Source organism: Halichoerus grypus, chromosome 11 (assembly GCF_964656455.1).
Source record: "Halichoerus grypus chromosome 11, mHalGry1.hap1.1, whole genome shotgun sequence".
In the NCBI taxonomy this organism is placed as follows: Eukaryota; Metazoa; Chordata; class Mammalia; order Carnivora; family Phocidae; genus Halichoerus; species Halichoerus grypus.
In genome coordinates, this window is record NC_135722.1 from 39,437,409 (window position 1) to 39,465,397 (window position 27,989).

Genomic DNA, 27,989 nt, shown 5'->3' on the forward strand with positions numbered 1-27,989 from the left:
GGCCAGCCCCATTTGGGCTGATGAGTATCAAGTACTACTTGAATTTGCATTTCTCTGACACCCCTGTTTTAGTTGGCTATGTACAAGGTACAAAGGCCAACTACATTCCCTGCCTCAAATGACCCTCACAGCACCCCAGGGATGTGACTACCACCCACTTTTCAGACAAGGAAACATTTGAGATGAGAACTTGTCCAAAGACACCTTGCTAGTAAGTGGAGGAGGCAGGATTTGAGCCAAGGTTTGCATGACTCCACGTTCTGCAAACCCTACATGAAACATGGTCATGTCCTCAGATCTGTGATATGGTATATGGGAGATTTCTGCTCCTCCCCAATCCAACTTCAACCCAACCCAACCCAGCCAAGGGGATTCAGAGTAGACCTCAAGGAAGAGTTACAAGTCAGGAGGCCCTGGCACTGGTAGCCAAGATGTGCGGAGTGATCCTTCTCCTGGGAATAGGCAAGAGATAGCCCCATATGTTAGAGGTCAGGGTCAAGGATGGGATGCCACAACTCCAGATCTTTTCTGGGGCAAAGTGGAGAGGGGTGAGAAGTTGCATTTACCTGTCCCCGGTGACCCATGTACCCCACAGAGATATATCTTCTTCAAATCACCAAGGGAGGTGAAGCCCCCTGAAGACCTACAGGACTTGGGGGTACGCTTCCTGCAGCCCTTTGTGAACCTGCTGTCAAAAGGCACCTACTGGTGGATGAATGCTTTCATCAAGACTGCCCATAAGAAGCCCATCGATCTCCGAGCCATTGGGAAGCTGCCCATTGCCATGAGGGCCCTCACCAACTACCAGCGGCTCTGTGAGGCCTTCGACACCCAAGCGGTCAGTGAGGGCCCTGCCACACCATCCATTCCCCTCCCTCCAGGTTAGAGTCACAGATGGGGACCTCAGAAGGCATCACGTCAAACCCCCGGTAGGGCCCACTGAGGAGAAGAGGCTTGCATAAGTCACACAGGGAACCGGGGACAAATCCAGAAGTTAAGGTTCATAGGACGGTCCCAGCTAGAACAGCCCTTACAATTTAGGTCATCTGAACTAACACCCTCATTGTCCAGATGGGGGAAACTGAGGCCCTGAGAAGGGAAGTGACCCCACTGAATTCCCTCATGTCCTAAGTTCTTCCTTCTAGAGCTCAGTGATGAGAAAGGTGGGAATTTTCACCCATTTTAAAGGGGGGATTTAGTGGCCTGATACTTTTAAGAACTCTTAAGCTGAGCCAGGCAGGGGTCTCCCTATCTCACTGCCATGGAAACGGAGACCCCAAGAAAGGCCGTGACCTGCCCAGAGCTGGGCCACAGCTGGTAGGTGGCAGAACCAATCTCCCAACTCCCAGTCCCATGTTCCCTCACTGCCTCTGTGCTAGCACAGTGGGGAGACACTGAGGCAGATGCATTCGCAGGTGGTGACAAATGAGGGTGCCACCTGCCACTTCCTCATTGCAGTGCTGTGCTCATCACATCGTCCCTGACCAGCTGTGTGACCTTGATCGAGCACCTGGCCTCAGTTTCCCCATCTGGACCATGTTGGTGTTGATAGGGCCCACCTAACTGTGCACTTGGTGACTCAGTGATTTCTTCTGGAGTTCACCTGTTTACAGCAAATATGGCCACTGGGTTTCCCCAGGCAGTAGGAGCCAGGGACTTCCTGGGAGGCCGGGCCCTGCCGTGAACGGGCCCTCGGCCCTTCTGACCTGGCCGTGGGTTCTCTCTGGGCAGCAGAAGGACTTGCAGAGCACGCAGGGGGCCCGGGCCATCTGGCAGGCGCTCTGCCACGCCTTCGGGAGACGCCTGGTCCTCAGCAGCACTTTCCGCATCTTGGCTGACCTGCTGGGCTTCGCCGGGCCACTGTGCATCTTCGGGATTGTGGACCACCTTGGGAAAGAGAACCGTGTCTCCCAGCCCAAGGTAGGTCACCCTAGCGGGAGAGCAGAGCACCCTTTGGAAGATTTTCCCTTGTACATGAGAATGTGCAAGAGGTCAACGTGTGTGCACGTCAGCTGCACTGGGTCAGCTCCCCACACTGGCACAAAGCCCTTGGCAATATCTCCCTCTAGAAGATGCTCTGCATCCGGTTAACAGAAATGCCAGGAGGCAAGCTGGTGCCCCAGGGAGACTTACGGTGCCCTGCTCTCCTCACCATGTCATCACTGCCATAATACCTCTCCCAGGTATTAGTCATTCAGAAAGTTGTAGGAAGTGCATTCGTTTACTCTGCGTCTAGGGCCTCTCTGATTTGTTGAATATGTTGGCTTTCATTTACATCCTCTTTGTAGACTCCAAATAACTTCCCATGATCTGACTGCTTCAGTCTGTACATTCTGGCGTCCAGGTTCCACAGGTGCAGCTTGGAGGCTGCTGTTGGGGTGAGGGGCGAGGGAATCCTCCATGGGCTTCTCCCCCCAGTTCCAGATTTCACGCAAAGCTGCCCCAGTTTTATGAATATGTTGGACTTTCCCATTAAAAATTCTTTGACAAAAGGATTCCATGTCTTAAAAATACTTCAAACTCATTGGACTAGATGGTATCTAATGGCCTTTGCAGCTTTAAAGATGCTACAGAAATGTGTTGGACCAAAGAGGCAGGAAATCTTTCTGGGGGGTTATTTTCCCTGCTTGGGGCAAGAGCATCCACACTGGGGATGGGGTGGGGTACTTAATTCCTTCCTCTGTTTCTTTGCCGCCATGCTGGTTCAGATGGTCACAAAATTGAAAACTTTTCACCATTAACAAGACTCAGAGTTTTATTTTCCCAGCAGGAATATCATTATAAACTTTTAACCACAAACAGTCCAAAAATGAGGCTGAGAATTGCCAATTAGAGATCTTAATGATTTATGACACTCCCTTGTGTCACACTATTCACCTCATTGGCTCTAAGATCGCAGAGAGCATTTAATCCTCGGGAGGTTTATATTAATTTTTCCCAGGGGTACAATTAACCAGCTGAGCACTTCTGGTCAGGAATATGAGACACTCCAAGTCTGTTTGTCTGATTTATTCAGCAAACATTTATCAAACCCTACTGTGTGCCAGGCCCGGGTTGGGCTGTGGGAATCCAGAGGCAGTGGTTATGATGGGGCCTATTAACTATAATAACAACCACGTGCTGACCAATTAACGCATGCCTGGCTGCTTGTGGGAGTTACCCATGTGCTGTCTCCTTTCACGCCTAACACAACCTTTTAGGGTAAGTACTTTTTTTTTTTTGGTAATAGCTTTATTGGGATATAATTCATATACCATACAACTCACGAGGTAGGTATTTTATCCCCATTTTACAGACAAGGGACTTGAGGCACAGAGAGGTTAGAGAGTAACTTTCCCTAGGGTTTCTCAGCTACTTTGTGACAGAGTTGGGATCTGAGTCCAAGTCTCTTTCACTCCAGAGTGTGGGCACTAGAACTGTCATGCTAAACTGACTTACTATTATCAAGCCATCACCTCTGGCTCCAAGGACTGTGAAATCCAATGGAGGAGAGAAATCCAAATAAAAGATTTTTCTACTGTGTGTTAAACACTGCTATTAGGGCGTATATCCAGGGAACTGTGGGAAGAGGGAGTGACTAACTCAGCCAGTGGTCATGGACAGCTTCATAAAGGAACAAGTATTTGCATGGGGCAGGAGTTAGCCAGGCTCAGATGGGCAGATTTCTAGTTCAACAAGAATGTGAGGACTCTTCTTGCTTGTTTAGACCTTGATGGTTTTTGAGGCCTTCTCTGGTTTTTGAGCCTCTGAACTGTACTTGGCCCAAAAAGGGAGAGAGGAAAGGGCGGCTTCTCTTGTCTACAAGAGTGTCTCCTTCAGTTCTAGTCTGACCGTAGAGGACTCCAGAATATCCTACACTGATAATCCCACAGAAGCAAGAGCCCGCTGCAACTATCAGGAGGGAAGCGACACTGGCCAGAGCCCTTCTCAGCTTGTTCACACCATTGTCCGCTTCCTGTGTTTCCCAAAACTCTGGTGGGGTTCTCCTAGAGAGAGAACTCTGAGGCAGGATGTGCCAAAGAGGTAGGGAGAACAACACTTAGCATTGTGGTTCATCTGAACGTCTCTTTTCTCTTTATTTATATACCAACCCTGGGATTTACTGCCCTCTCATTGGAATGCTCTTGTCCTGGTTCTTTGTGAGTCCGTAAATCCCCGAGACAGATGGCTCTGCCTCAGTGGCAGCAGGCCTTATCAGATTTAATATTTGTTCCTGCAGCCCAAAGGCAATCAGCAAATTACAGACATTGAAACGAGAGGTGAAAGTAAATATAAGTCTCCAGTGTCAGCAACAAAGAATCCTCAATCGTGTGGTTGCCTGGGATATGGCTTAATTCTCATTTGGGCTTCTGCCTCCAGAAAATGGGGGAGAGGGGTCATTTACTGAGGTCATTTGGTTCATCCCCCTGCCTCCCAGCAGCTGTCACCTAGAGACAGGTGCTGTTCTGGTCTTTATGAACCTACGAGGAAGCTCTTCACGAGCAGCCCTCTGTAAGAAAGCCTTTCTTTGGGTTCAGCCTCCATCCGTGCTGCTCAGACCGCACAGCAGGGCACCATTGTTTACTTCATTGTCAGTGGCTGCCCTGTCCTGTCTTCCCTTTCCAGGACACTCACAGTTGGCAAGAATCACACTGCCCTTGGAATCCGCGAGGACAAACATCATTTCTTCTTTAATTCCACACTCCTGTCTCCTCTGCCACTCCCTTGGGAAAGCTGAGACCCAGGCTGGGTGCAGCCCATGACCTCTCTCTCTCTCCAGCCCCCTCTCCAGCCTAACCCCCACCCACAATCTGTCACCTGCCAAGGATGCCACTGATCTGGCTGCAGGGCAAGGGAACTGGATTCGTAAAGAACTGCCAAGCTCTGCTCTAGGCTGTCAGCTGAGCAGAGAAAGAACAGTGTGGCTTTGGTCTGAGGGCCAAAGCTTCCAAAAGCCTCTAACTTCAGAGGGGAAACGTGTGTGGGTTCGTGAGTGTGAAAGTGTTTGTTTCTGAATGGGTTCTCCTGGGAACCGTTTATAATTCTGTATGTATGTCCTTCTATTTGTCCTGTGTCTCTTGGTTTCTCTTTTTCCATGTGTGTCTATGTCTTCATTTGGGTACACGCATTTGTAGCTGTCACTGTGGGTGACTGGTGTAAATTGATATACATTTCTGTGACTTTGTGATGTCAGTATGTGGGTTGGTCTCTTCATGACAATGCCCACACAGCTGCTCTGGGCTGGCATGCCTCCCTTCATCTCACTAGCCCCTCTCAGCCCCCAAGACTCAGCTTAGATGTCACCTCCTCCAGGAAGACTCCATCTGGTTGGATGAGGTGCCCCTCCTTTGTGCTCCCGTAATAGCCTGGGCTTGCAGCATCAAACCCCCCTTGTCTCTTTCCCAACTCGACCCTGAATCCCTGAAGACAGGAACTGCATTATCTGACCTCCTTGTGCTCAGTACCCAGCTCCATGTCTGACACTCAGGGGCACAGGAGACATGAGTATTCAGGGAATCATACAGAAGCACTCACCTGCTGAGCGCTTATGCTTACTAGATACCTTTACCTGCAATGTTACACTGAATTCTCACAACAATTCTCTGGGTAGAAACCCGCTGTGGCCTCATTTTATACTGAGGAAACTGAGGCTCAGGGAGATTGAGGTACCTTACATAAGGACACAGTGGTTAATATATAACGAGTCAGGACTCAAACTCAGATACGGCTAACATCTAAGTCCAGGCTCTAAACCACCATGTTAAATGGTTAAAGATGGATGGGTGGGTACGTTTGTCCATGAGTGGTCAAAGGTAATTGTTATTGCTTTTTCCCAGGGCCTTCCAGGGCTGGGACCTATGGGCAATTGACTTCTGGCTCCTGCCCAAATAAGAAGCAAAAGCCCACATGATCCCTGTCCATTAAGCCCTAGAGAACAAGGGAAGAGGGCCTTTCCAGCCATACCTCTGGCCAGGCAAGGTAATGGGGGTCAGAACTGTAGAGTCAAGAGTCCTAGGTTCTAGTCCTACCTGTGGAATGAACCAGCTCAACTGCAAAATGGGCAAGTGTATAACTTCTATAGAAAGCAGATGGAGGAGGAAGAGCATATGCATTGATTAATTTAAAATACATATTGAGCCTGGAAACCCCTGGAAACAAACACTTCCCTGAGAGCTTGTGAAAGTGTGAGACTAGGGCATCTGATCTTCCGAAGCATTTAACTCCCACCAGATGTCCAGTTGTAGGTCCTTGGCCTTTTCTCTCCAGCCTTCAAAGTGTTGGGCAATGTCCATGCCCTCACACCCATTTAAAGCTTCCCAGGGCCTGCCTTCCTTGGGCAGGACCCCGGGTCCCTTTGGCTAGTCTAGTACCCACTTCTTAATAAAAACTTAGCTATTCTGGGCTCCATCTCTTTTAAGCTGTCTCTTTGAAGAGAGATCTAATAACACCCTAATGACTTAGACCTGCAGGGAGATCTTCATCTTAATAGGCCACAAGAAGTTGATCCAAAGAAATAGAGTTTCTGCCCCAATAGTATGTGTGTTGTCGGGGGAAAGGGTCAAGGTTTTGCCTTTAAAGCTGTGAAAAAGGGATTAGTTGCTTTGCTAAAAATGTACAAATAATGAGCGTATTTAACAAATACCACCCATACTCTAACCAACATATGTGATCAGGTGATTTTTCGAGTCCACATTCTCCAGCCCACGTGTTTTCTGATCATCGAGAGACAGCACGTGCGTGGCACACTCGAGAGCTTTCGTAGCGGTCAGTGTTCCCATGAGCATCAGAATATACCCAACTATTCCCTGTGGATGCACATGGACATGGCTTTTCCCCTCTCCCTCTGCTGTAACCCAGGGATAGAGCACTTTCATTTCCTGATGTTAAATGATTTCCTTTGGGGTAAGTTCCCAGGATGTGCTTTGTTGCTTTAACATAATGGACTCCATTCTCCAGAAGTGGGTCTCTGTGGAAGATGGTAGAACCGAAGAATTCCAAAGTGTGTTAAATAGGACCAGGTCTTCCCAAGCCCATGTGCCTTCATCTTTGACCCAGAACCAGCCACGTGGCCGTGGGTCTGTCCCCCACAAGCTTGTAGCTGACAAGAGGAGACTCGAGGTCAAGAGGCCGGGTGAGGCTTGGGTAGTGGATCTAGGGATGTTTTTGGCATCACACAGGTTCCTGTTCATGTTCATGTGTTCTGCCTTATCAGCATGTGACCTCGAGGCAGCCACATAACCATGCTGAAACTCCATTTCCTCGTACATAAAATTAGGCTCATAATGGTATTCTCATTGGTGTATTGCGAGGATGGAGTTCTGCACCTGAGAAATACTGTGTCCTGCCCCTTCCTTCCCTGCAAGGTCAGGTCTCAACCCCTGCAGCCTCATTTTAAGGTCCATTTTGCTGCTTCCAACCCCCCCCCCCCCCCCGCCACCACACACACACATACCTCCTTCCTTCTCCCTCTGCCTTTCCCTCTGGTACTTTGATAAATGAGCCAGAGTCGGGGACTTCAGGCCTTGGTAGGCCTTCCTCTAGGAGACTTTAATTGTCTCTCTGTGCCTGCTTCCTGCTGTCCCCAAAAGGAAAAGACTTCTGTCCCACAGAGCCAGGGAGAGATAGCTGTAAGTTCCATGAAGCAGTAAGAGCTGATTGAGAAGGCCCAGTTGAAATGAGAGGCAAGATCTTTTGTACCATCAGACCATCAGAAAGCTCTGTATCCAATGATCCAGGAATTTCTGACTCTAGGAAAAAGACCCCTCTTGGCGTTCTGACCCCTTGGGCCTGATCCTGGCCAGAGACGTGCCCTCAGACTCCTTCTCATCACTTTGTTCCCACCACCCTTCACCCTGCAGCAGCTCCCATACCCTGCAAATAGCTTTCAGAGTTCAGGGCAGAGTCTCAGGAAGGGGAGAGTGCTGTCTTCATGGAAACATTGATGTGGTTCTGCTGGGGAGCAAAGGACTTAATCAGGATCAAAGTTTTCCTGGGAGCTGTTGGTGCTGAATTTGGAAACAGACATGCTGTTGTTTCCTGGTATCTTTAGCAACAGAGTCAAAACGTTTGGGTTTTTTTCCCCAGTGCTTATCATCTGAGATCTTGCTGGAGGTGTAGCAAGAGGACAATTTAAAAGGAGGTCCTGGGAGACCATGAGGCCAGGGGGGCTTCTGAAATCTTCTCAGTCCATCAGAGGTGATGAGTTTCCACCTCGCCTGGGAGCACTACAGTTTTCCCACTGGCCTTTTCTCCCCAGAAATTTCTACAGGGCTGGCTGTTGGTGAGTGTAGGACAAGACCTCAGCTCATTCTGGGTTTTTTTGTAGCAGAGAACACACATTGTGGGATTTGCTCAAGCAGTTCTGATTTTGGCTGCTCTGTGATTTGCTCTATTTATTCTTGTTCCATTCAGAGTGAGCTCCCCTGGGCCTGGTGGCCCCACAGCTGAAAGTCATATTTATGGGCACAAGGTTAGAGCTGGGCCGCACTCTGTTCCCCTAGGTAGGATGATGAAGAGGGTATAAGCAACCCTCCCTGTGGCTAGAAGATGTTTAGTTGGATTTATCAGTCTGATTTTGCCCTTATACACAGCAGCATAGACTTTGCAAGCATGGAGGGTCCTATAATAATGGCCACCATGGCATACTAACAGGTGATAATGGTGGTCATCTCCGACTTCTCTTTCCCACAGAAGCAATTTCTCGGGGTTTACTTTGTCTCATCCCAAGAGTTCCTTGCTAATGCCTACGTCCTAGCCGTGCTTCTGTTCCTCGCCCTCCTACTCCAAAGGACATTTCTGCAAGCATCCTACTATGTCGCCATTGAAACTGGAATTAACTTGAGAGGAGCAATACAGGTACTTGGCTAATGATGTTTTCACTTCGCAGTAAAAACCACATTATTCATCCTCACAGGCACTCGAGAATAATTCTGCGGTGAGTTTATCTTTTTGTTGCTATTGCCCTTTAGCAGTGCTTTGAAACAATAACTGTTGACAAAGCAGTGTAGGAGGGTAGAAAGTGCCTTGGGCTGGACTCAGGGAGTGTAGGGGGCCAGCCCTGGTTCTGCCTGGCACTGGGTCTGTGATTTCACCTGCTCGGCCTTGACTGGGACAGACATCACTGATGGGTCCCCTCACTCTTTCCTGCTGAATGCACATACAGACTCAGAATCCTTCTCCAGATTCTGTTCCAGGGGTCTGCCACTGGTCTTCTTTGGGTGCAAAAAAAGAAACGAGTTTGACATACCAGAACTAGATAAGCCTCGAATATTGATTTGAGCTCTTAAATCTTGGGTCGTAACAAGAGAGATTTATCTGGCCCAGTGAGTCCCTTGGGTCTAGGTCCTCACTCCTGCCCCCTATGGCTTCCTTCTCAGCATGGGTTAAAATGATGATCAAAATCAGGAAGGATTCAGGGCACTTTTAAGCAAGGCGGTGATGAGAGTTGTCTAAGCCCTAGTGTTTTCTTTAGAATTTTGGTTCCACTGTTGAGATGAGGAGACCCAGTGTGATAGTGGTTTAAATAGCATAAAAGTTTGTTTTTCACACTGAGTCAGGGCTGGTATGGCAGCAGCATGCTCATCAGAGACCTTGGCTCCTTCTGGAATGCTGCTTTCATGTGATTTTTGTCTTATGGTTGAAGGTGGCTTTTGGCATTGTCACTATTAGGCCTACACTTAAACCAGCAAGAGTAGAAAGGTGGGGCAACAGAAGGGAGTGCTGCCTTCTTTTAAAATCATAACACAGAAGTTGCACATATTCTCTCCCATCCCATCGATGAGAAATTGGCCACCAGGCCATACCTAGAGAGGCTAGAATTTGTGGTCTTTATTCTGGACAGCCCTATATGTCCCCTAGAAATTCTTCTTGTGAAGAGGGGAGAATGGATCCTGGGGGACAATTAGTTGATTCTGCCATACCCGGAAATTCCCATGAAGTCAGTAGAACACTCGGAAGCTGTGACCAAACCCAAAGCCACCTCATACTTCAGAACAGAAATGTTACTCAGATTTTTAACACCAACCGGTCCCTTGGGAGCCCAGGATCAGAGGCTTTACAGAAAAGGGACTGAGAGGAGAAGGGGATGGCCTGGGCTGGGTCCAAACTCCATTTATCTTAGTATAGTCCATGTGAATGGCGCCCGCCCCCGAGTTGTGTAGTACACAGCCTGTGCAACTGTACATGACAATGCTGTCCATCCCCAGTGGTTTTTCACTGAGAAAACAGTCATTTCCTCAGGAATGTCATCATATGAGAACAGTGGAAAGAGCCCAGGAAATCTAAGGCCCTCTGAGATTCCTAGGGGCTCAGAGCTAGGAAGAACCAAGCTATTCCTCAGTTCAGAAAACCTCTCTGAAAGGTTTTTTGTCCAGGTTCTGCACAGACTGGCAGACACATACCACCATAGACCACCGTAGACGACAGTGAGTTTTGTAGTCAGTTTTGTAATTAAATCTTTCTGTTTGTATGTCATAAATTACACACTGGCCCAGTATTTTCCAATTACACTAAAAGAGCCAAAAATGGGTTTTAAATGTATTAGCCTGTAATTTTTTTTTTTTTTTTAAAGATTTTATTTATTTATTTGAGAGAGAGAGAATGAGAGAGAGAGCACATGAGAGGGGGGAGGGTCAGAGGGAGAAGCAGACTCCCTGCCGAGCAGGGAGCCCGATGTGGGACTCGATCCAGGGACTCCAGGATCATGACCTGAGCCGAAGGCAGTCGCTCAACCAACTGAGCCACCCAGGCGCCTGCCTGTAATTGTTTTTATCGAACTGTCTGATCCAGGAGCGCTAAATTCATATGCTATGAAAAGAAAATGCTAGCATTGATTGTGGAAACAAATTAGAAAAACAAATCTTTTTTTCAGAGCTTTACATAAAATTATAGATAAGGGTCCATGTCTTCATGAGTTTGAGAATAACCACAGTTCTGGCATGAAATGTTATTAAGCAAAATTTTTGTATTAGATACATAATTTTTTGACATACGCCAGCTATTAGTCAGTTGCATATTTCTGTATATCCTGGTCTTTACTGAATAATGCATTCTTTGGTAGATTACTCTATGTTCCTACTTCACTGAAACTAGATTTATTATTATTCTTTGAAGACTGATTTCACATAACCTAGGCTGTGCATAGATCTGTCAAAAATGTCATTGCCATTATTTTACCCATGGTGTATATAAACTCACAAAAAGACATAGAGTAGGTTCATGCTTTAATCAAACCTGACCCGCAAATAACCTGGGTTTCACAAAAGATGAATTAAGGGAGCTGGGAATCCACCTTATAACAAATGCACAATAGAATTTCATTTAAGAGCAGGCATCCCTAGGGCATTGAAGATGGGAATGCATTTTTCCTTGTTTAAGAGCACACACCCTGAAAATTGCCATCTTTCTAGGAGGCCTGACCACTCTGCACAAAGAGCTTTTAGGTTCAGAGTTCTCCCATTACTATGGCTGCTCCCCATCTGCCCTGGAGAGACAGAACAAGGTGCTCTGGGTAGCTGAACTCCCAATGATGATGGGGCTGATTGACACTTATATGTCCCGTCTCACATAAGACCTTCCCAGGCTGACCGCCTGTTTTGTTTCAAGGCTCAATTAAGACAGGACTTGGCCTCAGAGCATACCCCCGCCCCCAGCTGAAGATAGCCACATTAATCCAGACAGCTGCCCCACTTTATCATTTTTATGGCTCTGAAGTGTGTTCTCCACTGGCTTCTGGCAAATCAAGAATACAACTGGACCTGAAGATCTGCTATTAAGATTTAAGAGCTAATTAAGTCCTGTCCCCAAGGGAGAGGTCTTGCTTTCCTGGGGGAAAGTAGCTTGCCTTGCCAGCATGGATTCCTCATTTGAATGCTGCCTTTCTGACTTGCTTGATCTAGAATCAAAGCCCTTTACCTCTCTGAGCCTTAATTACCTCATGTGTGAAATTGGAACACTCATTTTCCCCACTCATTGCCCCCTTACAGAGCTGCTCTGTAATGTCTGAGAAAGTACTGGCCCATTGTAGACACATGGCATCTGGGAGAGGGATTAGGACGATGATGATGACAAATGTGGAACACTCTGCTCTCATTTCCAGACCAAGATTTACAACAAAATTATGCACCTGTCCACCTCCAACCTGTCCATGGGGGAAATGACAGCCGCGCAGATCTGCAACCTGGTTGCCATCGACACCAACCAGCTCATGTGGTTTTTCTTCTTGTGCCCAAACCTCTGGGCTATGCCAGGGCAGGTAAGGGCTGTGTGCCAGCGTTGGGGGTGGAGGGCACAAAGTCAGAATCTTCTAGGACGTGCCCGGTGACTAGGAGCGCACCATCTTCCATTCCATGTTTGCCTGCACCTTCCACCCTTTTGGGGTCTCCATGGGGTATACCCCTGGGTCCCTGTACTATCTCACACTCAGCAAATGGTCTAGCCATCTCTCTCGTCATTAAGGCTTTAAAAAAAGCAGCCAACCTTTAAAAAAGTATAGAATAATCATATGTGGAACACTTTTGCAGACCTTAAAAGTTATGTAGCCACAAAGTACTTAATTACATTGAAAAATGTTCATGATGTATATTTAAGCCAAAAAAAGTTACAAAATAGTATATGCAGTGAGCTTCGCACTGAATTGGAATGTATGTATATATACATATTTGCACAGATACACGCAGGAAAAAGAACTAGAAGGCCACATGGTGGGATTACGGTAATTTTTATTTTCTTTATGCATTTCTAAATTCTCCAATAAACGTGTATTATTTTTGAAAATCAAAGCCATGATTTATTTCTAAAGCCAGACAACCTTTGGGGCTGGCTCTGAAGGAGGTGGCATTCTCTCCCAACGATAGTAGGCGAATCCTCAGCATGGCTTATCTGACCCCTGGGCTGGTCTGCTCTTTCATCTGAAGCTTCTCCCATGGAGCCCATGCTTCACTCTGGTGCTCAGACCAGAAGTGGGAATCCCAGAGCACCTGCAGGCTCCAGAGAGACTGCCTGGTAGAGAGGATAGTGTCTGGGCTTTGGTAAAACAGGTTGATTCAAATACTTAACCTGTCTGAGCCTCAGTTTCCTCATCTATGAAATGGGCATGATTCCTACCCTTTGGGGTTGCTATGATGATTCAATTAGATGATGTAAGTAAAGCGCCAAGCAGAGTGCCTGGCACAGAGTAGTCACTAAGTAAATATCAGATCCCTCGAAATTGCACACTTTGATGTGAGTGAGGACTTTATCGGTCCAGAATCCATTGTTCCTTGGGATGCAAATTCCATAAGCCTTAATCTCAAGTGATTTTTATTGGTCCTTCTTATCTGTAAAGCTTATATTTGAAAGACATTAAAGGAAAATAGAAGAAGAGACTTGCACAGGGAGTCAGCTAGGCATCTTGATGGGGAGGTAGGGCAGGGAATCTGATGGCCCTTTTTATGGGGACAGCCCTATATGCCATCCCCTATTACCACTTACCCATGCCTAGACCCCTGTGCACCCTCCTTCTCTGCCAAGATGGATCGGTGACTACAGAAACTATAGAAGGGCCTAGAGAGCTCATCTAATATAGTTACCAGACTTTTATCCACAAGAACGCTTTTTGTTATGTCCCCTTAAACCACCTCCTTTGAAAGAGTTTGTCCACCAAACCTACTGTATTGTCATCATTACTATTACTTATAACGTTTATGGCACATACATCGTTGCTAACGATACTAACGAATAACGCTTGCCCCAGCCTCTCTTGCTTGTGCAGTTAACCCTCCCAACAATGGGGCATGGTAGTTTTATCTCCACGAATCACTTACCTTTGCTTATTTATCATGAAGTATCATTTGGTTTTCCATTTTTAATTCCTTAAAGGCTATACCTTTGCCACTGAGAAGAGGTTTCAGCAGCCCTCAAGACCCAATGTTACTACCCAGAGTCGACCCAGCGCCTTCAACCTAGTCAGGATGCTCTGTGCAGCCTGGCTGGCCACAGGCCATGCGGCTTTTGAGCATACTCAAACCAGCTCAGGAGCTCCACTGCTTTATCCCCAAGGCGCTCCTTGATTTCTAATGTTTGTTTTTTTTTTTTTTGATCACATATACTTTTTAAAAGAACAGCTTCATTAAGATATAATTCACCCACTTAAAATGTCCACCTCCAACCTGTCCATGGGGGAAATGACAGCCGCGCAGCTGTCATTTCCCCCATGGACAGGTTGAGTGGGTTTAGCATATTTGGAGCTGTGCAGCCGTCATCACCATTTTAGAACACTTTCATCACCCTGGAAGGAAACCCATGCCCATTGGCAGTCACTCGTCATCCCCTCTCGCAGCCCTAGGCAACCTCTGATCTACACATACTTTTGAAAATCTAACGAAACCTTCTCAGAAAAACCAATGTGCATTCACACATTTTGCCTACAATTTCAGGGGCTTTGCTGGCCCCCTGAAGCTTATGAACACCATGTTAAGGAACTTGGCCAGAGTGGGGACTTCTTTGATTCCCCATCCCACGGGCGCTGGAGGCCTGGAGAGGGGGTGGGCCGCACAGTGAGCCGGTGGCAGCGCTATTCCCAGGTTATCTCCTTTCTGTGGTTCCCTAGTGACAGAGTTCCCATAAGGCCTATTTATTTTTTTGTTTGTCTGTTTGTTTGTAAGAAGAGGGTTGCCGCCCAGTCTTGATCTCTAACTACATGCCAGGTATTATTCTAGGTACTTATTATATATATTCATTTAATTTTCACAGCAGTCCTGCTAAGTGGGCATTAAAATCCCCATTTTAAGGATGAAGAAGCTGAAACTCAGAGAGGTTAAGTAACTTACTAAGATTGCACAGCTAAGTGCTGGGACTGCATTCAAACTCAGGCCTGCACACTCCAGGGCCTACGATCTCCCCACTACTATACTAGATCACTTTCCTAACTTGCAAATAGGGGCTACAATAGCCCTTGTGTTCCCCACCTTTGCTTTGCATACTCAGAATCCCTGATTTCTGGTCTATTCTTCCAGGGGGTCCCTGAGACCCCTGCAGAATAGAGGCGTGGACAGAAGAATGTGGGGAGCATGACAAGGGGTGGGTGGAGGGTGAGAGGGAGGCTGGCAGAAGCAGCAGCTGTGTTTCCAGGTCCTGTTCCAGCAGCTGCCAGCGCTTGGAGGTGGTGGGGGTTTGGGCACCGACCTCCAGCAGGTGCCGTGGTGGTGACTCTGGGAGTGCTCTGGGAATTCCCTTGATGTCTGGATCTATAAGCTGCTGAACGATGCCCTGATTGCCTCCATATGAGGACAGCTAATGAAAAGACTGGATGCCAGGGATAATTTGGGGGTAGGATGATGCAAGCAGAGCCAGGCAGGAGTAGGAGGTTCTTTATTTCCTAACGTGCTCCTCTGCACCCCTGTGTCCGCATTTAACATCAGTGAAACCCTGGGAGACAGGGGGTGAAGGGGTCACTTAACCAGCCCCTAAGATCCTGCTAACACAAGAGGCATTCTGTGATTCAGAGAAATTACAGAGCCGCTCACCTGCTCTTCCGTCCTTGAGGTAGTGCGAGGAGCTTACTGCCAATTTCGTGCAGGGCTCAGGGAGTGCGGGGCCAACCCAGGCAGACTTTTTTTTCCCCCCAATTAAGGAAGACAGCACATCTGTTCCTTTAGAATAAGCCCTGAATTTAGAGCTGTCTGCCTCTGAAGGCAACCTGATAAATTGTCATCTCGGTGCTTCAGGGGCTGGCAAGAGTAATTTACACTTCTCATAAATATTCAGAAGCAGGCGGTCATTTGCATAAAGCTAGAAACAGAAGAATTCTCTTTTCAGAGAATACTTGCCAGAGTCACTAAAAAAGTGAAGATAACAGCCTTCATGTACATATGTAGATCTGTATTATAGATTATAAAGTGTATCTGCCGCTAAGAATTATAAAAACTTCTATTTTAATCCAAAGACCACTCAATGTACAGCATGTCACAAATTTAAGAGATCATTTTCATTTTCTTATATATGTAATAATTAGCTTAATAGAAGACAGTGCATATTTTATTTCTAAAAAGATGCCAGGAGGGGCGCCTGGGTGGCTCAGTCGTTAAGCGTCTGCCTTCGGCTCAGGTCATGATCCCAGGGTCCTGGGATCGAGCCCCGCATCGGGCTCCCTGCTCAGCGGGAAGCCTGCTTCTCCCTCTCCCACTCCCCCTGCTTGTGTTCCCTCTCTCGCTGTGTCTCTCTCTGTAAATAAATAAAGAAAATCTTTAAAAAAAAAAATTTTTTTTAAAGATGCCAGGAGCCTAAGAATGGAACTTGAACTCCCAGCCCCCGGACCAGTTTGTCCGGGGGGACGCAGCAGAGCCCCTGTGCTCCTACGTCACTTTTCTCCCCGCGGGCGGGAACTGTCAGCTTGGACAGCCAGCAAACAGAACAAAAGGTGCCGTTACACCCGTTGTGCAACCTCAGCTCTGAGACTCCCATCTGGAAGGTAGATTTGGAGAGAGTTAACGCCTCAGCGGGCTGGCAGATAAATGCAGTTAGCGATCAGCCCAGAAAGCCACTGCTTGTGCAGAGACCGCATCATGTTAATACCTCTTTCTGAAATTGCTTTGTCACACCTCCTCCTCTGGCCCCCGGGGACAGCTGGAAACAGCACCCCCTCCCCCAGGGCAGCCAGCAGGTCAGAGGAAACTCACCCCCGTGACCCTCCCTCAGATCATCGTGGGTGTGATCCTCCTCTACTACATCCTCGGTGTCAGTGCCTTAATCGGGGCAGCTGTCATCATCCTCCTGGCCCCTGTGCAGTACTTTGTGGCCACCAAGCTCTCCCAGGCCCAGCGGAGCACACTGGTGAGTGAGTGTCCTGGGCGTGCTCAGGCCCCCTTTCCCCAGCGTGTCCCATGTGGCTGCTTGCTTCCTCTCCCTGTACGTCAGTGAGGCTCCTCGCTCTTCCCCCAGATGCCGCCAAACAGCCACGCACAGGTGCACACACACGCACAGGCACACTCACTGGCCCTAAGCAGATCACTTCACTGGCCAGGCCTCGGTTTCTTTGTCTGTGAACGGGGATGAATGGAGAAGGCAGGGGGCATCCCCGTGGGCACAGGAGCTGGGCATTGTCTGTGAAACGGTGAGGGCATTGACTTGGCTCCTTCCTCTTGGGTGGGATGGGGGCAAAGGAGACTCCTTTCTGACTTGGTGACCCCTGGCAGGAGTATTCCAACGAGAGGCTGAAGCAGACCAACGAGATGCTCCGTGGCATCAAGCTGCTCAAGCTGTACGCCTGGGAGAACATCTTCTGCACCCGCGTGGAGAGGACCCGCAGGAAGGAGATGACCAGCCTCAGGGCCTTCGCTGTGTACACCTCCATTTCCAGTGAGTCCCCGCGACCAGCCAGCCCCATGCTCTGCTGCTTGCATGCTGGGAGAGGGTGTTCAGGGCTTGAGGCGGGGAGTGAAGGTGGCAGAAGCAAGAGACGTTGGCAGCACCCAATCCAGGGGAGCCTCAAACTGTCTCTTGGAGCAGAGCCCCCAGAAGTCACAGTGTCCTCAGTCACTTACCCAGCAAATGTATATCGACAGCCTACTGTGCACAGGGCACTGTCCTGGCCCTCAAGACACAGTGATGACAAAGACAAGGGAGGTCTTTTACACTCCACTGAACTGATCTCTTATCGGGAGGCAGCCGTACATTTACATAAACAGCAACAGTTTTGAATTCTTGGGGGTGTGAAGACTCACTGCCCTGAAGCAGCTACAAGGAAGCTTCCACCTACCTGGGGTATGAGGAGAAAGGTTCTTCTTAAAGAACAGAAGTTCAAACCTGAGGTACTCACAGATGTAGGGACTGAATCCAAGTAGTTAGGAAACCCCAAGCCCAGAATATATGTACAGAAAAAAAGACCAAAACTGGTAAAACTCCCAGGTCCTAGCAGACACACATATTACAAGTACTTTCCAGAGAATATGGGGCTCCACCAAAGAAAAATGTACCACCCGAGTATGAGCCATCAAATGCAAAACAACAGGAGAATTATTCCCTCAATACCTGGAAATGATAGGACAGTCTGAAAAGAGATCATAAAATAAGCATGTTCAAAATAATTAAAGAGCTAAAGGAAGGTGTTAAACCAACAAGGTAAAACAGAAAAGTATCAGGGGGAAAAGAGTCAAAAGGACCTCTAGAAATTAAAAATTTGGTTGTCAAAATTAATTCGGTGGATGGGGTCCCCAGGTCAGGCCAGGGCTTATGGAGGTCAGGTGGCCGATGGAACCCTGGCCCAAGTTGATGTTACAGTTGGTCTAGGGGCTTCCGAGGACCCACCCTGTTGTGCTTAGTGCCCAAGTGCATGGTTGGGATGGAGATGGTTAGCAGCTGGAGACCTCACACTGGTTCCCTGGCCTGTCCAGTTTAAGAGCCAATGTGGTAGGAAGGGCCAAGGAGAGGCCCCGGAGAGAGGAAAAAAAGGAAACAAAAATGACTCAAGTGTAAAGTTTAAATGAATTAACATACCTGAAGAGAACGTTTGTGAGTTAAAAGACAGATCTGTGGAAGTTCCATAGAATGTGGCAAGGAGACGTAAAGAAAGTGTTTTCTGCCGGTTGAGAGAACCATTTTAGAGATGTGAAATGGGGGCCCGGAGCGGGGTGTTTTCCTGAGGTCACTCCTGAGGTTAATGGCATGGCTCAGACTAGATCCGCTGGAGGCTCGTGCTATTTTCCACCAACGGCTGGGCACCTACGTGGGGTGAGGAAAACTTAGGACACTATGGGGCTCCATTTTCAGACGATTTTCTCTGAGTAGGAAAGAAACAACCAAGAATGGGCTCTGATGGGCATGGGAAACAGGGGAGGAAGTTAGAAGAGATGCACTCAGCTGACCACCGCCCCCAGCTGAAGCGGGTTCTTTTGGTGTGCCAGGAAGAAACACTGCTGTGGGGGTCGCCGGGGGTGGGCCAGGAGTGGAGGGTGCACTGGGCGTGCCTCCCAGATAGGGTCATGGAGAATGAGACGGCCACTCAGGTCTTCTGTGTGTTCCTGGTGTTCATATTGTCTAAAGAGAGGGTCCGGTGGGGCCAGGTGGCCAGCATCCAAGCTGGAGTTTCTCCGAGGGCAGGGCTTACACTGAGCACCCCAAGTGTCCCACTCCCTGTGTCCATCCAGACCATGGTGTCCTATGGCCAGACCATCCATGGCACCAGTCATGGCATCTTTCTGCAGAGAGTCCTGCTAGGGCCTGCTTTTCTCAGAATGGAGTTGTGAACATGGCAGGCAGCGTGGCTTCCTGGATTCCTCACCGAGACACTCCAGGTGTCTCCCCTTGACCCTCAGCCCTGACCATGCGGTGTTCAGGGCCTCTGAGCACCCTCAGGCTGGGCACTCCACAGGATTGGTAGGAGAAATTGGAAAGGAATATGTGGGGAGCTGAGAGAAACCAGTGTCTGAGCCCCAGGCCCTCTTCCTGCTCCTCCCCGTCAGCTCTGCCTACCCCTGGGCCTGGTTGTGGTAACAGTAACCCCACACTGTGTATAACCCAGGTGAGGACACCTGGCTTCCAGACATCTCACCAATGGGAGCAGCTGCTGAGGTGGAGGAGGGTTTCCCCCCACAGCCGGGTGACTGCCTCTTCCAGCAACAGCATAACAGGGTGGGGTAGGGCAGGCTCCCCATTGCTGCGATGGGAGCTAGGGAGGGGAAGCAGCAAGGAAACTGGGGGCACTAGGGCCCCAAGATTCCTAGCAGCAAAGTAAGGTCATATCGATGGGGGCAGCTAACAGCTACTTTGCTCCGAGGAGGTGTATGCTCATTTCCTGCATTACAAACTACAAACGTATTGTATATAAACAACATTGTGTGATGCCTAGGTTCCCAGGTTAGCCCACCGAAGCCTATCTAGTAGGTGTTCTTTGTCCCATGAAGCCCTCAGAGGACAAGCCATGGCTTTGTAAAGGTCCTGGGGCTAGGAAGACGTGGGGGAAAGAAGATGCCATGTTGTCAGGGGCTGAGATGACTGTTAGGAGTGAGGGGCTCTGGAGCCAAGCAGGGGTCTGTCCAGGGCTCAGCGACCTAGAAGGATGAGCAGAACATCCCAGGCTGGTCCCTGGAAGAGGGCAGTGGGAGGAAAAGGGAAGTGCCCTCCGGGAGAGTGTTGAAAGCTAAGTGCTGTTTACTCCGTGTTTGCCCTTCCTGGGATTGGTCTGTGAGTCAGCCGTGGGAGGGGGGAGACGGGGCAGGAGGGGCGCCTCCTGGCTGCAGGTATATGCTGTGAGTGTGTTTTTGTTTACCTCCTCCTGGACTTCCTGCCTTCTGCTCCCTGTCACCAGGGATCAGGACATAGGTTCTTGGCTTGAGGTAATGGGGCGTCTTTCATTCTCTTCCCTGGCGCCAGGCGTGGGGTCCTGTCACCACAGGAGAGCCCCAGAGCCACTCTTCCTGCTGGGGTCCATCCTAGTGCCACCTGCTGGGCTTTCGGCATGGTCATCGTGTGCCCAGCAGTCAGACGGCTGGGCAGATTAGGGTACCTCTGACACTCTGTCAGATGCTCTCGCCATCAGAGCCCTGAGCTGGTACGGGGCAGGGCAGGGGGCTGGGAAGGAAATGGATACAGTTTCCCTACCATCAAAATCCAGAATTGAAGAAAAAGAGATACAGGTCACTCAGCGGGGGTTGAGTGAGCCTAGCCTGGGTGCCCAGCCCTGTGCTAAGCCCTGGGAGGGGTGCAAGAGACAATACGTGGTGCTCCCCATTTTCCAGGACTTTCTGCTCTGCTGAGAACTCAGAGCTGCCGTACACGAGACAGTGCGGCAGGGATCACTGCGCGGCATGGACCTGCCCTGTGCTGGCCGCCTAGCGAGCCTGATGGCACTCAGTCCTCACCGTGGCCTTGTGAGCTGTGTGGTCTACGTCCCCGTGTGCTGAGGCTCAGGGAGGTGAAATGACTGGCCCAGGTCCTCAGCCAGTAAATGGCAGAGGTTGGAAAAGAAGGAAGCCCCTATGGGCTGGGATTTCACCAGAACTTCCTACAAGAGGTGGCTTGAGCTGCACCTCGTAGGATGGGCAGGGTTTCAATGAGTAGAAAATAAAGTAGGGAAAAGCTGGAGGCAAGTGCTGGGGCCACTCCCCTGAGAAGTCGGTTCCTTTTTTCCCTACAGAAGCTGGTGACTCTAGGTGTCCAGCCCCACCATGTATTGGAGGACAAGCTTTGCAGGAGTGACAAAGGGGTCCTAGGCCCTACCCGTGGACCAACAGCCATACTGCCAGTTCATGGTGTCCTTCGTGCAGCACCCATCCCAGAGGCTTCTCTCTGTGCCAGACTCTCCCGGGGCCTTGTGCATTAACGAGGGGGCAAGCAGGATCCTCTCCCTCACAGTCTTGAGAGAGACTGTGCTGTGAACAGTGGCTGTGAATGAGGCCAGCACCAGGGGCTCAGTTCCAGATGCCCTGCTTTCTCTTTTGTGGTACTTACCTGACCCTGGCCTCTTTTGTTTCTCTCATCACTTAACTGATAAATATTTACTGAGCGCCCATGATGGGCCAGGACCTGGGCCAGGACCTGTGCCAGGCACAGGGGATGTGGTGCTGGGAAGAAATTGTGGTCCTGCCTGTGGGTTCCTCAGAGTCTCGTAGGGAGGCCAGATGTGTAAGTGTGTTGTGAGTGAGAGGAACAGAAGGGGGTATTCGAGGTGCCTGTGGAGTTCTACCCAACCTAGTCTGGACAGTAGTGGGTGTCAAGGAAACCTTCTCAGAGGTGCCCAAAGGATGATTAGAGGCTAGCCAGATGAGGGGAAGAATGTTCCAGGCACAAAGACCTGGAGGTGAGAGGATGATGGTGTGTTCAAGCCTGGAGCATAATTCGGCGGGGAGATGGTAACAAGACCAGATGGTGTGCTGCGTTCAGACCCCTGGCCTTTCTCCCAAGGCAGGAGAGCCACTGAAAGAGTTTAGGTAAAGGACAGGCGTGTTTGCCATCACTTCCCGTGTTCTGTGGTCAAGGGGCTTCGGTCTTCCCAGCTGGTCTGAACCACAGCCAGGTGGGCCCTCCGTGTCCTGAGAAACAAAAAACGAAACCCCAAGCCCAACTGTGCCACAGGTGGGGGAATGGGGGTGGGCAGGATGGCGCTGGCGAGCCCCAGTCTCAGGCCACCCAGCACCTGCCAGGGCCTGGCTATTCTTGGCGAGTCTTGCCCCTGTCCTCCTCCGTGGAGGCCCTGACTCAGAGCGGGAAGTGTTGCAGGACACGGTGACCTCCAGACCTGGTCCCCCTTCCTCCTCCAGCTTCTGTGAATTTCCTCTTCAAAGTCTGCCCTTCCTTCCACTGGCTGGCGTAGCCACAGTGTGCGGCTGGTGCAGATCCTAGCCTGCTTGGGCCGAGAGGTGGCGGAGGGAGAGCGGGGAGGCGCATCCGTGAAGGGGCAGACTCGGTGCGCCTGCAGCCGCCCCCTGCCCTCAGTGGAGACAAAGATGAAGCTAACCAGAGGCATGAGCGGCCGGCTGTGTCTCCCGGACACATGGCCTCTGAAATATTTATCAGTGCGGTGGGAATGAAAAGGTCCTGGTACTGTGGGGCGGGCTGGGGCACCCACGAGGCCAGGCGGCGTTTCTTGAGCAAAGCCGGGTGGGGGGGGGCGCGGGTGGAGAGGGTGGCTGATCGGAGCCCTGCTTGGGTTTGGATTGATTTGTTGCTTGCTTTGGGTCCAGGGCAGGAACCCTGAAAAGCTGACACAACTGTTCACTACTATAACCCCAGGACCCAGCACAACACCTGGGACAGAGAAGATCCTCAACAAGTAATTTTTGAAAGAATACTTCTTTTTTTTTTTTTTAACTTTTTTTTTAATCCATTCGAGATACAGAGATACAGAGAGAGAGAGAATATGAGCAGGGGGAGAAGCAGAGGGAAGGGGAGAAGCAGGCCCCCCGCGGAGCAGGGAGCCCGATGCGGGGCTCGATCCCAGGACCCTGGGATCATGACCTGAGCCGAAGGCAGACGCTTAACCATCTGAGCCACCCAGGCGCCCCTGAAAGAATACTTCTTAAAGGATATTTGGAGAGGAGGCTGTTAAAACAACACAGACCCATACGTCTACACCGTTGCAGAAAGACTTTCACTTTCAAATGTGGCCTGGCAGGCCTGCCTACGTGCTGTGACACTTTTCTGAAACGGTAACACACTCACACAGGATTTCCTAATCGTCTGCTTTCACTTAGAGCTGTTTCACCGTACTCCTTGCTCCCTAGCATTTACGATTTGAGCACTATCGTGTTCTTCTCCCGCCCCCACCCCCACACTCCCCCTGGCACGGCCCCCACCCCCCACCCAGATCAAATTCAAACAAGTCAGCCCACCCCATGCCAATTCTTGGTCAAATTTCCCACCCGTCCACCACCTTTAATGTCTTATGGGGCGTTATGGGGTTCAGGAAAACAGAGGCAAGGCCTCAGGTCTTCTACTCGTGACAGCTGGGACACCCCACTCCCTTCCCCCCACCCTCACTGGGTACCAGAGTGTTTGCTGAGCTCAGAGACCCGCCAGAGCCTGCAGCGCCCCTGGTTCCAGCCATGTCCACCCCAGCGCCCAGGGCAGGGGTCTTCAGAGAGGCCTCGACGACTCAAGCAGCTGGTGATAGTCTTTCCCCAACCCCCGCCCTGAACGGGACCCAGAGCTCCCTGCACAAACGCTGTCCTTCCAGGAGAGGGTGAGGGAAATGGAAAATTACATTTTCATTCGCTAACGTCTCCACACAACAACAGAACAGGGCAGAAATTAATTATATCATATACATTCTCCACACTGCTGCATCAGCGTTGGAAAACTCATTTTCAAATTTATTTATAGCTTGTCTCATTCCTCAAAGGAGTTCAGGCCGCTGGAAGAATAAGGAATAAAATAGGAAAAAAATAAAAAAAAAATCACGACCAGAGAAAACATGCAGTAGAACAAAATACCAATTATCACACATTTCCGACTGCAAAATCTCCCCTAGAGTTGATGTACCACATTTACTAAAACAGCCACTTGGCATCGGATGTTGCCAGTTTCTTTCGTTTCGGGTGGTTTATTGCTGTGGTTGTGGTTTTGTTCCGCCGTGACAGATAGCGCTGCAGCTAACAGCATCTTGCTGAGGGCTTTGTGCTTCTCTTGAGTGATTATTCAAGATAAACTCCCAGGAGAGAGATCACAGGATCAGAAGGTCTGAACTTCTGTGTGGCTCTGGCTAACAAAGCACCAGATTGCTTTCTAAGCAGAGTTGTGCCAATTTGCAACCTAACTTCTAGCCTATTCTTGAGCTGGGAGTTGAGCCCCTGGTGTGCAGAGGGGGTCTCAGCCTGGGGCAGGGGGCCTCGGGGTGGCGCTTATTGATGGGGACAGGCAGGAGAGAAAGACGGAGGTCCCTGCCTGAAAGGAGCTTTCGGGAATTACTGGCCCTGGAGGGGATGAGCATGGTTACCCCAATGTTTAGAGCCGTATGGTTGGTGATGGTCACAGGTCCAGGCCTGCTGGTGTCCTCCTGTCCCTCCCTCTCCCTAGCCCGATGGCTGTGCTATGTCCTACATCCCTGAGCTGGGTCCCTTACACTGTCGGAAACCCGATAATGTTTGTACTGCCCCCTGCCAGAGACTGAGGGAGCGCTGCAGCATTGCGGAGGGTACCTGGAGACCATAGCGCCTTCTTCAGGAAGGGCAGTTAAAGGTCAGGTATTATATTGGTGTCGATAAAAAGCCTTGTGGTCAGAGAGATTAGCAGTACCCACAAGAGCGCCAGCTAGATCTCCTCCATGAGATTGGGAAATCCCCAATGGCTGGGGCTGTTTCCCTCATCAGATTAGGAATTCCCCCCCAAAAAATCGGCCCAATATCTTTCCTGTCTGCTGGGGAACCCCCTAGAGCATGTTGCCTGTCTCCCCATCATAACAGGGGCTTCCTGAGAGCATAGTTCTGTCCCCTTCCTCAGACAAGGACCCCCTATGGCCAGAGGCCATGCTCTTGCACTCACTTGGGGTCCCACACCTCCAGAATGCGCTGTGTATGTACTAGCTGGTACGGGATTCTTGGAATAAGTGGACAGTCAGCTTCTTGGAATGGTGTTGGCCATCTGCAATGCTTCAGTGGCTCTAGAGACTTCACCATTCATTAGATAAGGGCCATGTGCACAGGCTGATCCCTTGGCGTCTGGCTCCTGGCTCCTGGCTTCTTCTGCTTTAATTTGGCTAATTATACAACCAGACTCCTTTCTAGGCTGGTCTGGAAGAGGATCCTGGAAGGAAGGAGGAGGACATGGGAAGATGGCAGCTAGGATAGTCATCTCTTACTCCAGGAGGGCTGCTCTCTGGAAATTTAGGTCTGGGGTCAGGGCTGTCTCCGGCATCTCACACCTTGGGCCAGAGGAGCGTGACCTGCGGAGCAGAGCTAAGCTAGTAGCCTGTGAGGTGTGATATTCAGGCAGCATCCCGGGCTCGCAGAGCCTATTCCATACATTATTATCCCCTCTTACCTTGGAAGAAGCCAGAGTATGTGAACAAGTAAGTTCAAGTTTACAAAAATCAGGTGAAGAAACCGAAGCGCAGGAGAGGTAAGTGACCTGCCTGAGGTCAGGGTCTCCACCCTTCTCTGACTTGAAGTCCGGCTCTCTTTGCTCTCTGGAATCCCTATGAAGGGTCCAAGGGCCACAGCAAACCAACTGCCCACCTGGGCATGGACGCTAAGCCTTAGAGCCAAGGGAGACCCTCTTTTAAGCTGTCCTTAGTTACTAATACCTCAGTGTGAGTGAGTTTGAAATCCTTCCCAAGAGCCTTGAGAGGTTAGCAATCCTCTAAGCCTCAGAGAGAACCTGGCTTGAGGGGATACAGGGACCAAAGGCAGAGGAAGGGGTAGCAACCTAGTGCCCCCAGAAACACATGCTGCTGACCTCGCAGTTGCCCAGAGACAGTCAACTCTCTGATCCTTCTCTCACCACTTTGCACAGGGCTTCCTTCACACTGGCCCCCGGGAGCAGAATAGAAGCACTGAAGCTTCTGTCTAAAGGCGGGGTCTCAGACACAGGGGACAAGAGTCCTGAGGGAAGCAGGGTAAAGAGCTGGAGGGACCGCAGGGCTGGAGTTCTGCCCCTCCCCTGCCCAGCTCTGCCCTGCTGGCTGCAGAAAGGACCCCCTGGGCCGCACTCCCTCTGGGCCACCCTGGGCAGCTTCATTTTTAGCGATCTCATCTCTCCCACTAACTTTCCCTTGTGCTTCCTCCACAGTTTTCATGAACACGGCCATCCCCATCGCAGCTGTCCTCATCGTAAGTGGATCCCTTCTCCATATCCGGCTGGAGTGGGTGGCAGAGTATATCTGTAGCGAGAGGCCACCCAGGGTTTGGCCTTTCTGCACAAGGACTTTGGATGGTGTGCTTGGCAGTGGGACTGAAAATAGGGCAATAGATTGAAAGTCTGTATGCGGAGCAGGTCCCTCCCCACAGACAGCCAGGGGACAGGGGCCCCTGCCTCTGGGCCCGGACCGACCAGCAGCTTAGGCTTTAAAGAGATCTCACTGTCTTTTCAAAAGAGCTATCAAACTCTTAAATTATAAAAGTAAGACGTGTTTATTGCAGAAACGTTGGGAAATTCAGAAAGGAAAGGACAAAAAGAATTTAAATCACCCATAATCCCACTGGCAACATCTTTAATGTGTTTCTTTCCAGTCCCTTTTTAAGGCACATAATATGACATTTTTACAAAAATAGGATTGTGCCATACATGCAGTTTTGTAACCTGTTTTTTGAAATTTAAGAACATGGCGCGAACAAGTCTCTGTGTCATTAAATATTACAATGGAGGTTTTCTAAAGCGATTTGGACCCAAGCTGTGTGCGAGCCCAGCAGTGGGGCCCCAAGGTGTGCCCCTCCAGAAAGGCCCAGGCCCCCACCAGCCCAGGGCTCCCATCCGGCTTCTGTGATGGCCACAGTTCTTTAAAAAGATACATTTGCTCCCCCACCATCTCCCCCGACCAGGGCCGGTGTCCCTGAGCTGTGGCGAGTTCACAGCCTGTCAGGCACCCTTGGGAATTCACTTTTGACGTGATTTATTGGGCTGGGTCTGACCTGGCTCCTTGGGGAACTCTGGGTAACAGAGGCTGCTGAGCTGGCCAGGTAGCCGGGGGCGGGCACAGAGAGGGGGTGGTTTGGGAATGATCGAGTGGACATTTTCCCCGATTGAGGACTGCTGTCTGAGGGGACAGAGCTGACCTACCCCGAGGGCTCCTCTCTGGTCATTCCTGGCAAGGAGGGGGCAGAACAGGGGGCAGCAGCTCTGGCCCTCCAGCTTGAAGTCCTAAACTTGCTGGAGACGTTTCCAGGAGGTGACTGAAGATGATGAAGGGGTCTCGAACTGAAAGTTCTCCTTGGGTCCCCCGTTCCAGCCCAAGGGCTGAGCGCTGCCTGTGTGGGGGAGGCCCAGGCTCTGAGTCACACACGTCCCGTGTGCCTCCGTCCACAGACCTTCGTGGGCCACGTCAGCTTCTTCAAAGGGGCCGACTTCTCACCCTCGGTGGCCTTTGCCTCCCTTTCGCTGTTCCACATCCTGGTCACACCACTGTTCCTGCTGTCCAGCGTGGTCCGGTCCACAGTCAAAGCTCTCGTCAGGTGAGAGGAGAGTCCGCAAGGACACTGGACAGGCGCTCAGGTGGTGGCCCCAGGGCTTGCGCCAGTGACCACGGCAACTACAGCTGTTTGGTCCAAGACATGCTTCCCCGCTGACCTGGGCCTCCCTGAAGGTGGTCAGAGTTGGCCAGAGGGACTTAGCCATGTGCGGCTCCCCTCCACGCCATCCCTGAGAAGGAATTAGGCAACTGGCTTACGTACCTCCAAGGAGAGGGAACTCAATGGCACCCGCAAGACAACTCTATTAAAAAAAAAAAAAAAAAAGGAAAAAAGACAATGTTGAGCCAGAATTGGTATCTCCTCATAAATTCTACCCATCAGCAGTGGTTCTACCCTCCAGAGCCCCCAGAATGAGCGCTGTGCCTTCCCGCATGGCAGCCCCTCGGATTTCAGAAGGTATCCACTGAATCTTTGTCT

At 50.1% G+C, this 27,989-nt stretch overlaps 1 protein-coding gene across 7 annotated transcripts in view; it reads left to right on the forward strand.

Annotated features, from left to right (window-relative positions):
- The window catches only part of ABCC8 (ATP binding cassette subfamily C member 8), a 74,101-nt gene that overhangs the window by 12,628 nt on the left and 33,484 nt on the right, over positions 1-27,989 (forward strand). For 4 of the 7 annotated variants that reach the window (XM_078058333.1, XM_078058334.1, XM_036116341.2 and 1 more), the window contains exons 5-12: positions 596-838; positions 1,735-1,920; positions 8,671-8,835; positions 12,077-12,232; positions 16,654-16,788; positions 17,151-17,313; positions 26,176-26,216; positions 27,409-27,554. In XM_078058333.1, the coding sequence (XP_077914459.1) occupies positions 596-838; positions 1,735-1,920; positions 8,671-8,835; positions 12,077-12,232; positions 16,654-16,788; positions 17,151-17,313; positions 26,176-26,216; positions 27,409-27,554 (1,235 nt within the window). Of the gene's footprint in view, positions 1-595; positions 839-1,731; positions 1,921-8,670; positions 8,836-12,076; positions 12,233-16,653; positions 16,789-17,150; positions 17,314-26,175; positions 26,217-27,408; positions 27,555-27,989 lie in introns of all 7 variants that reach the window. The other 3 variants (XM_078058332.1, XM_036116339.2, XM_036116340.2) reach the window with 1 other exon arrangement.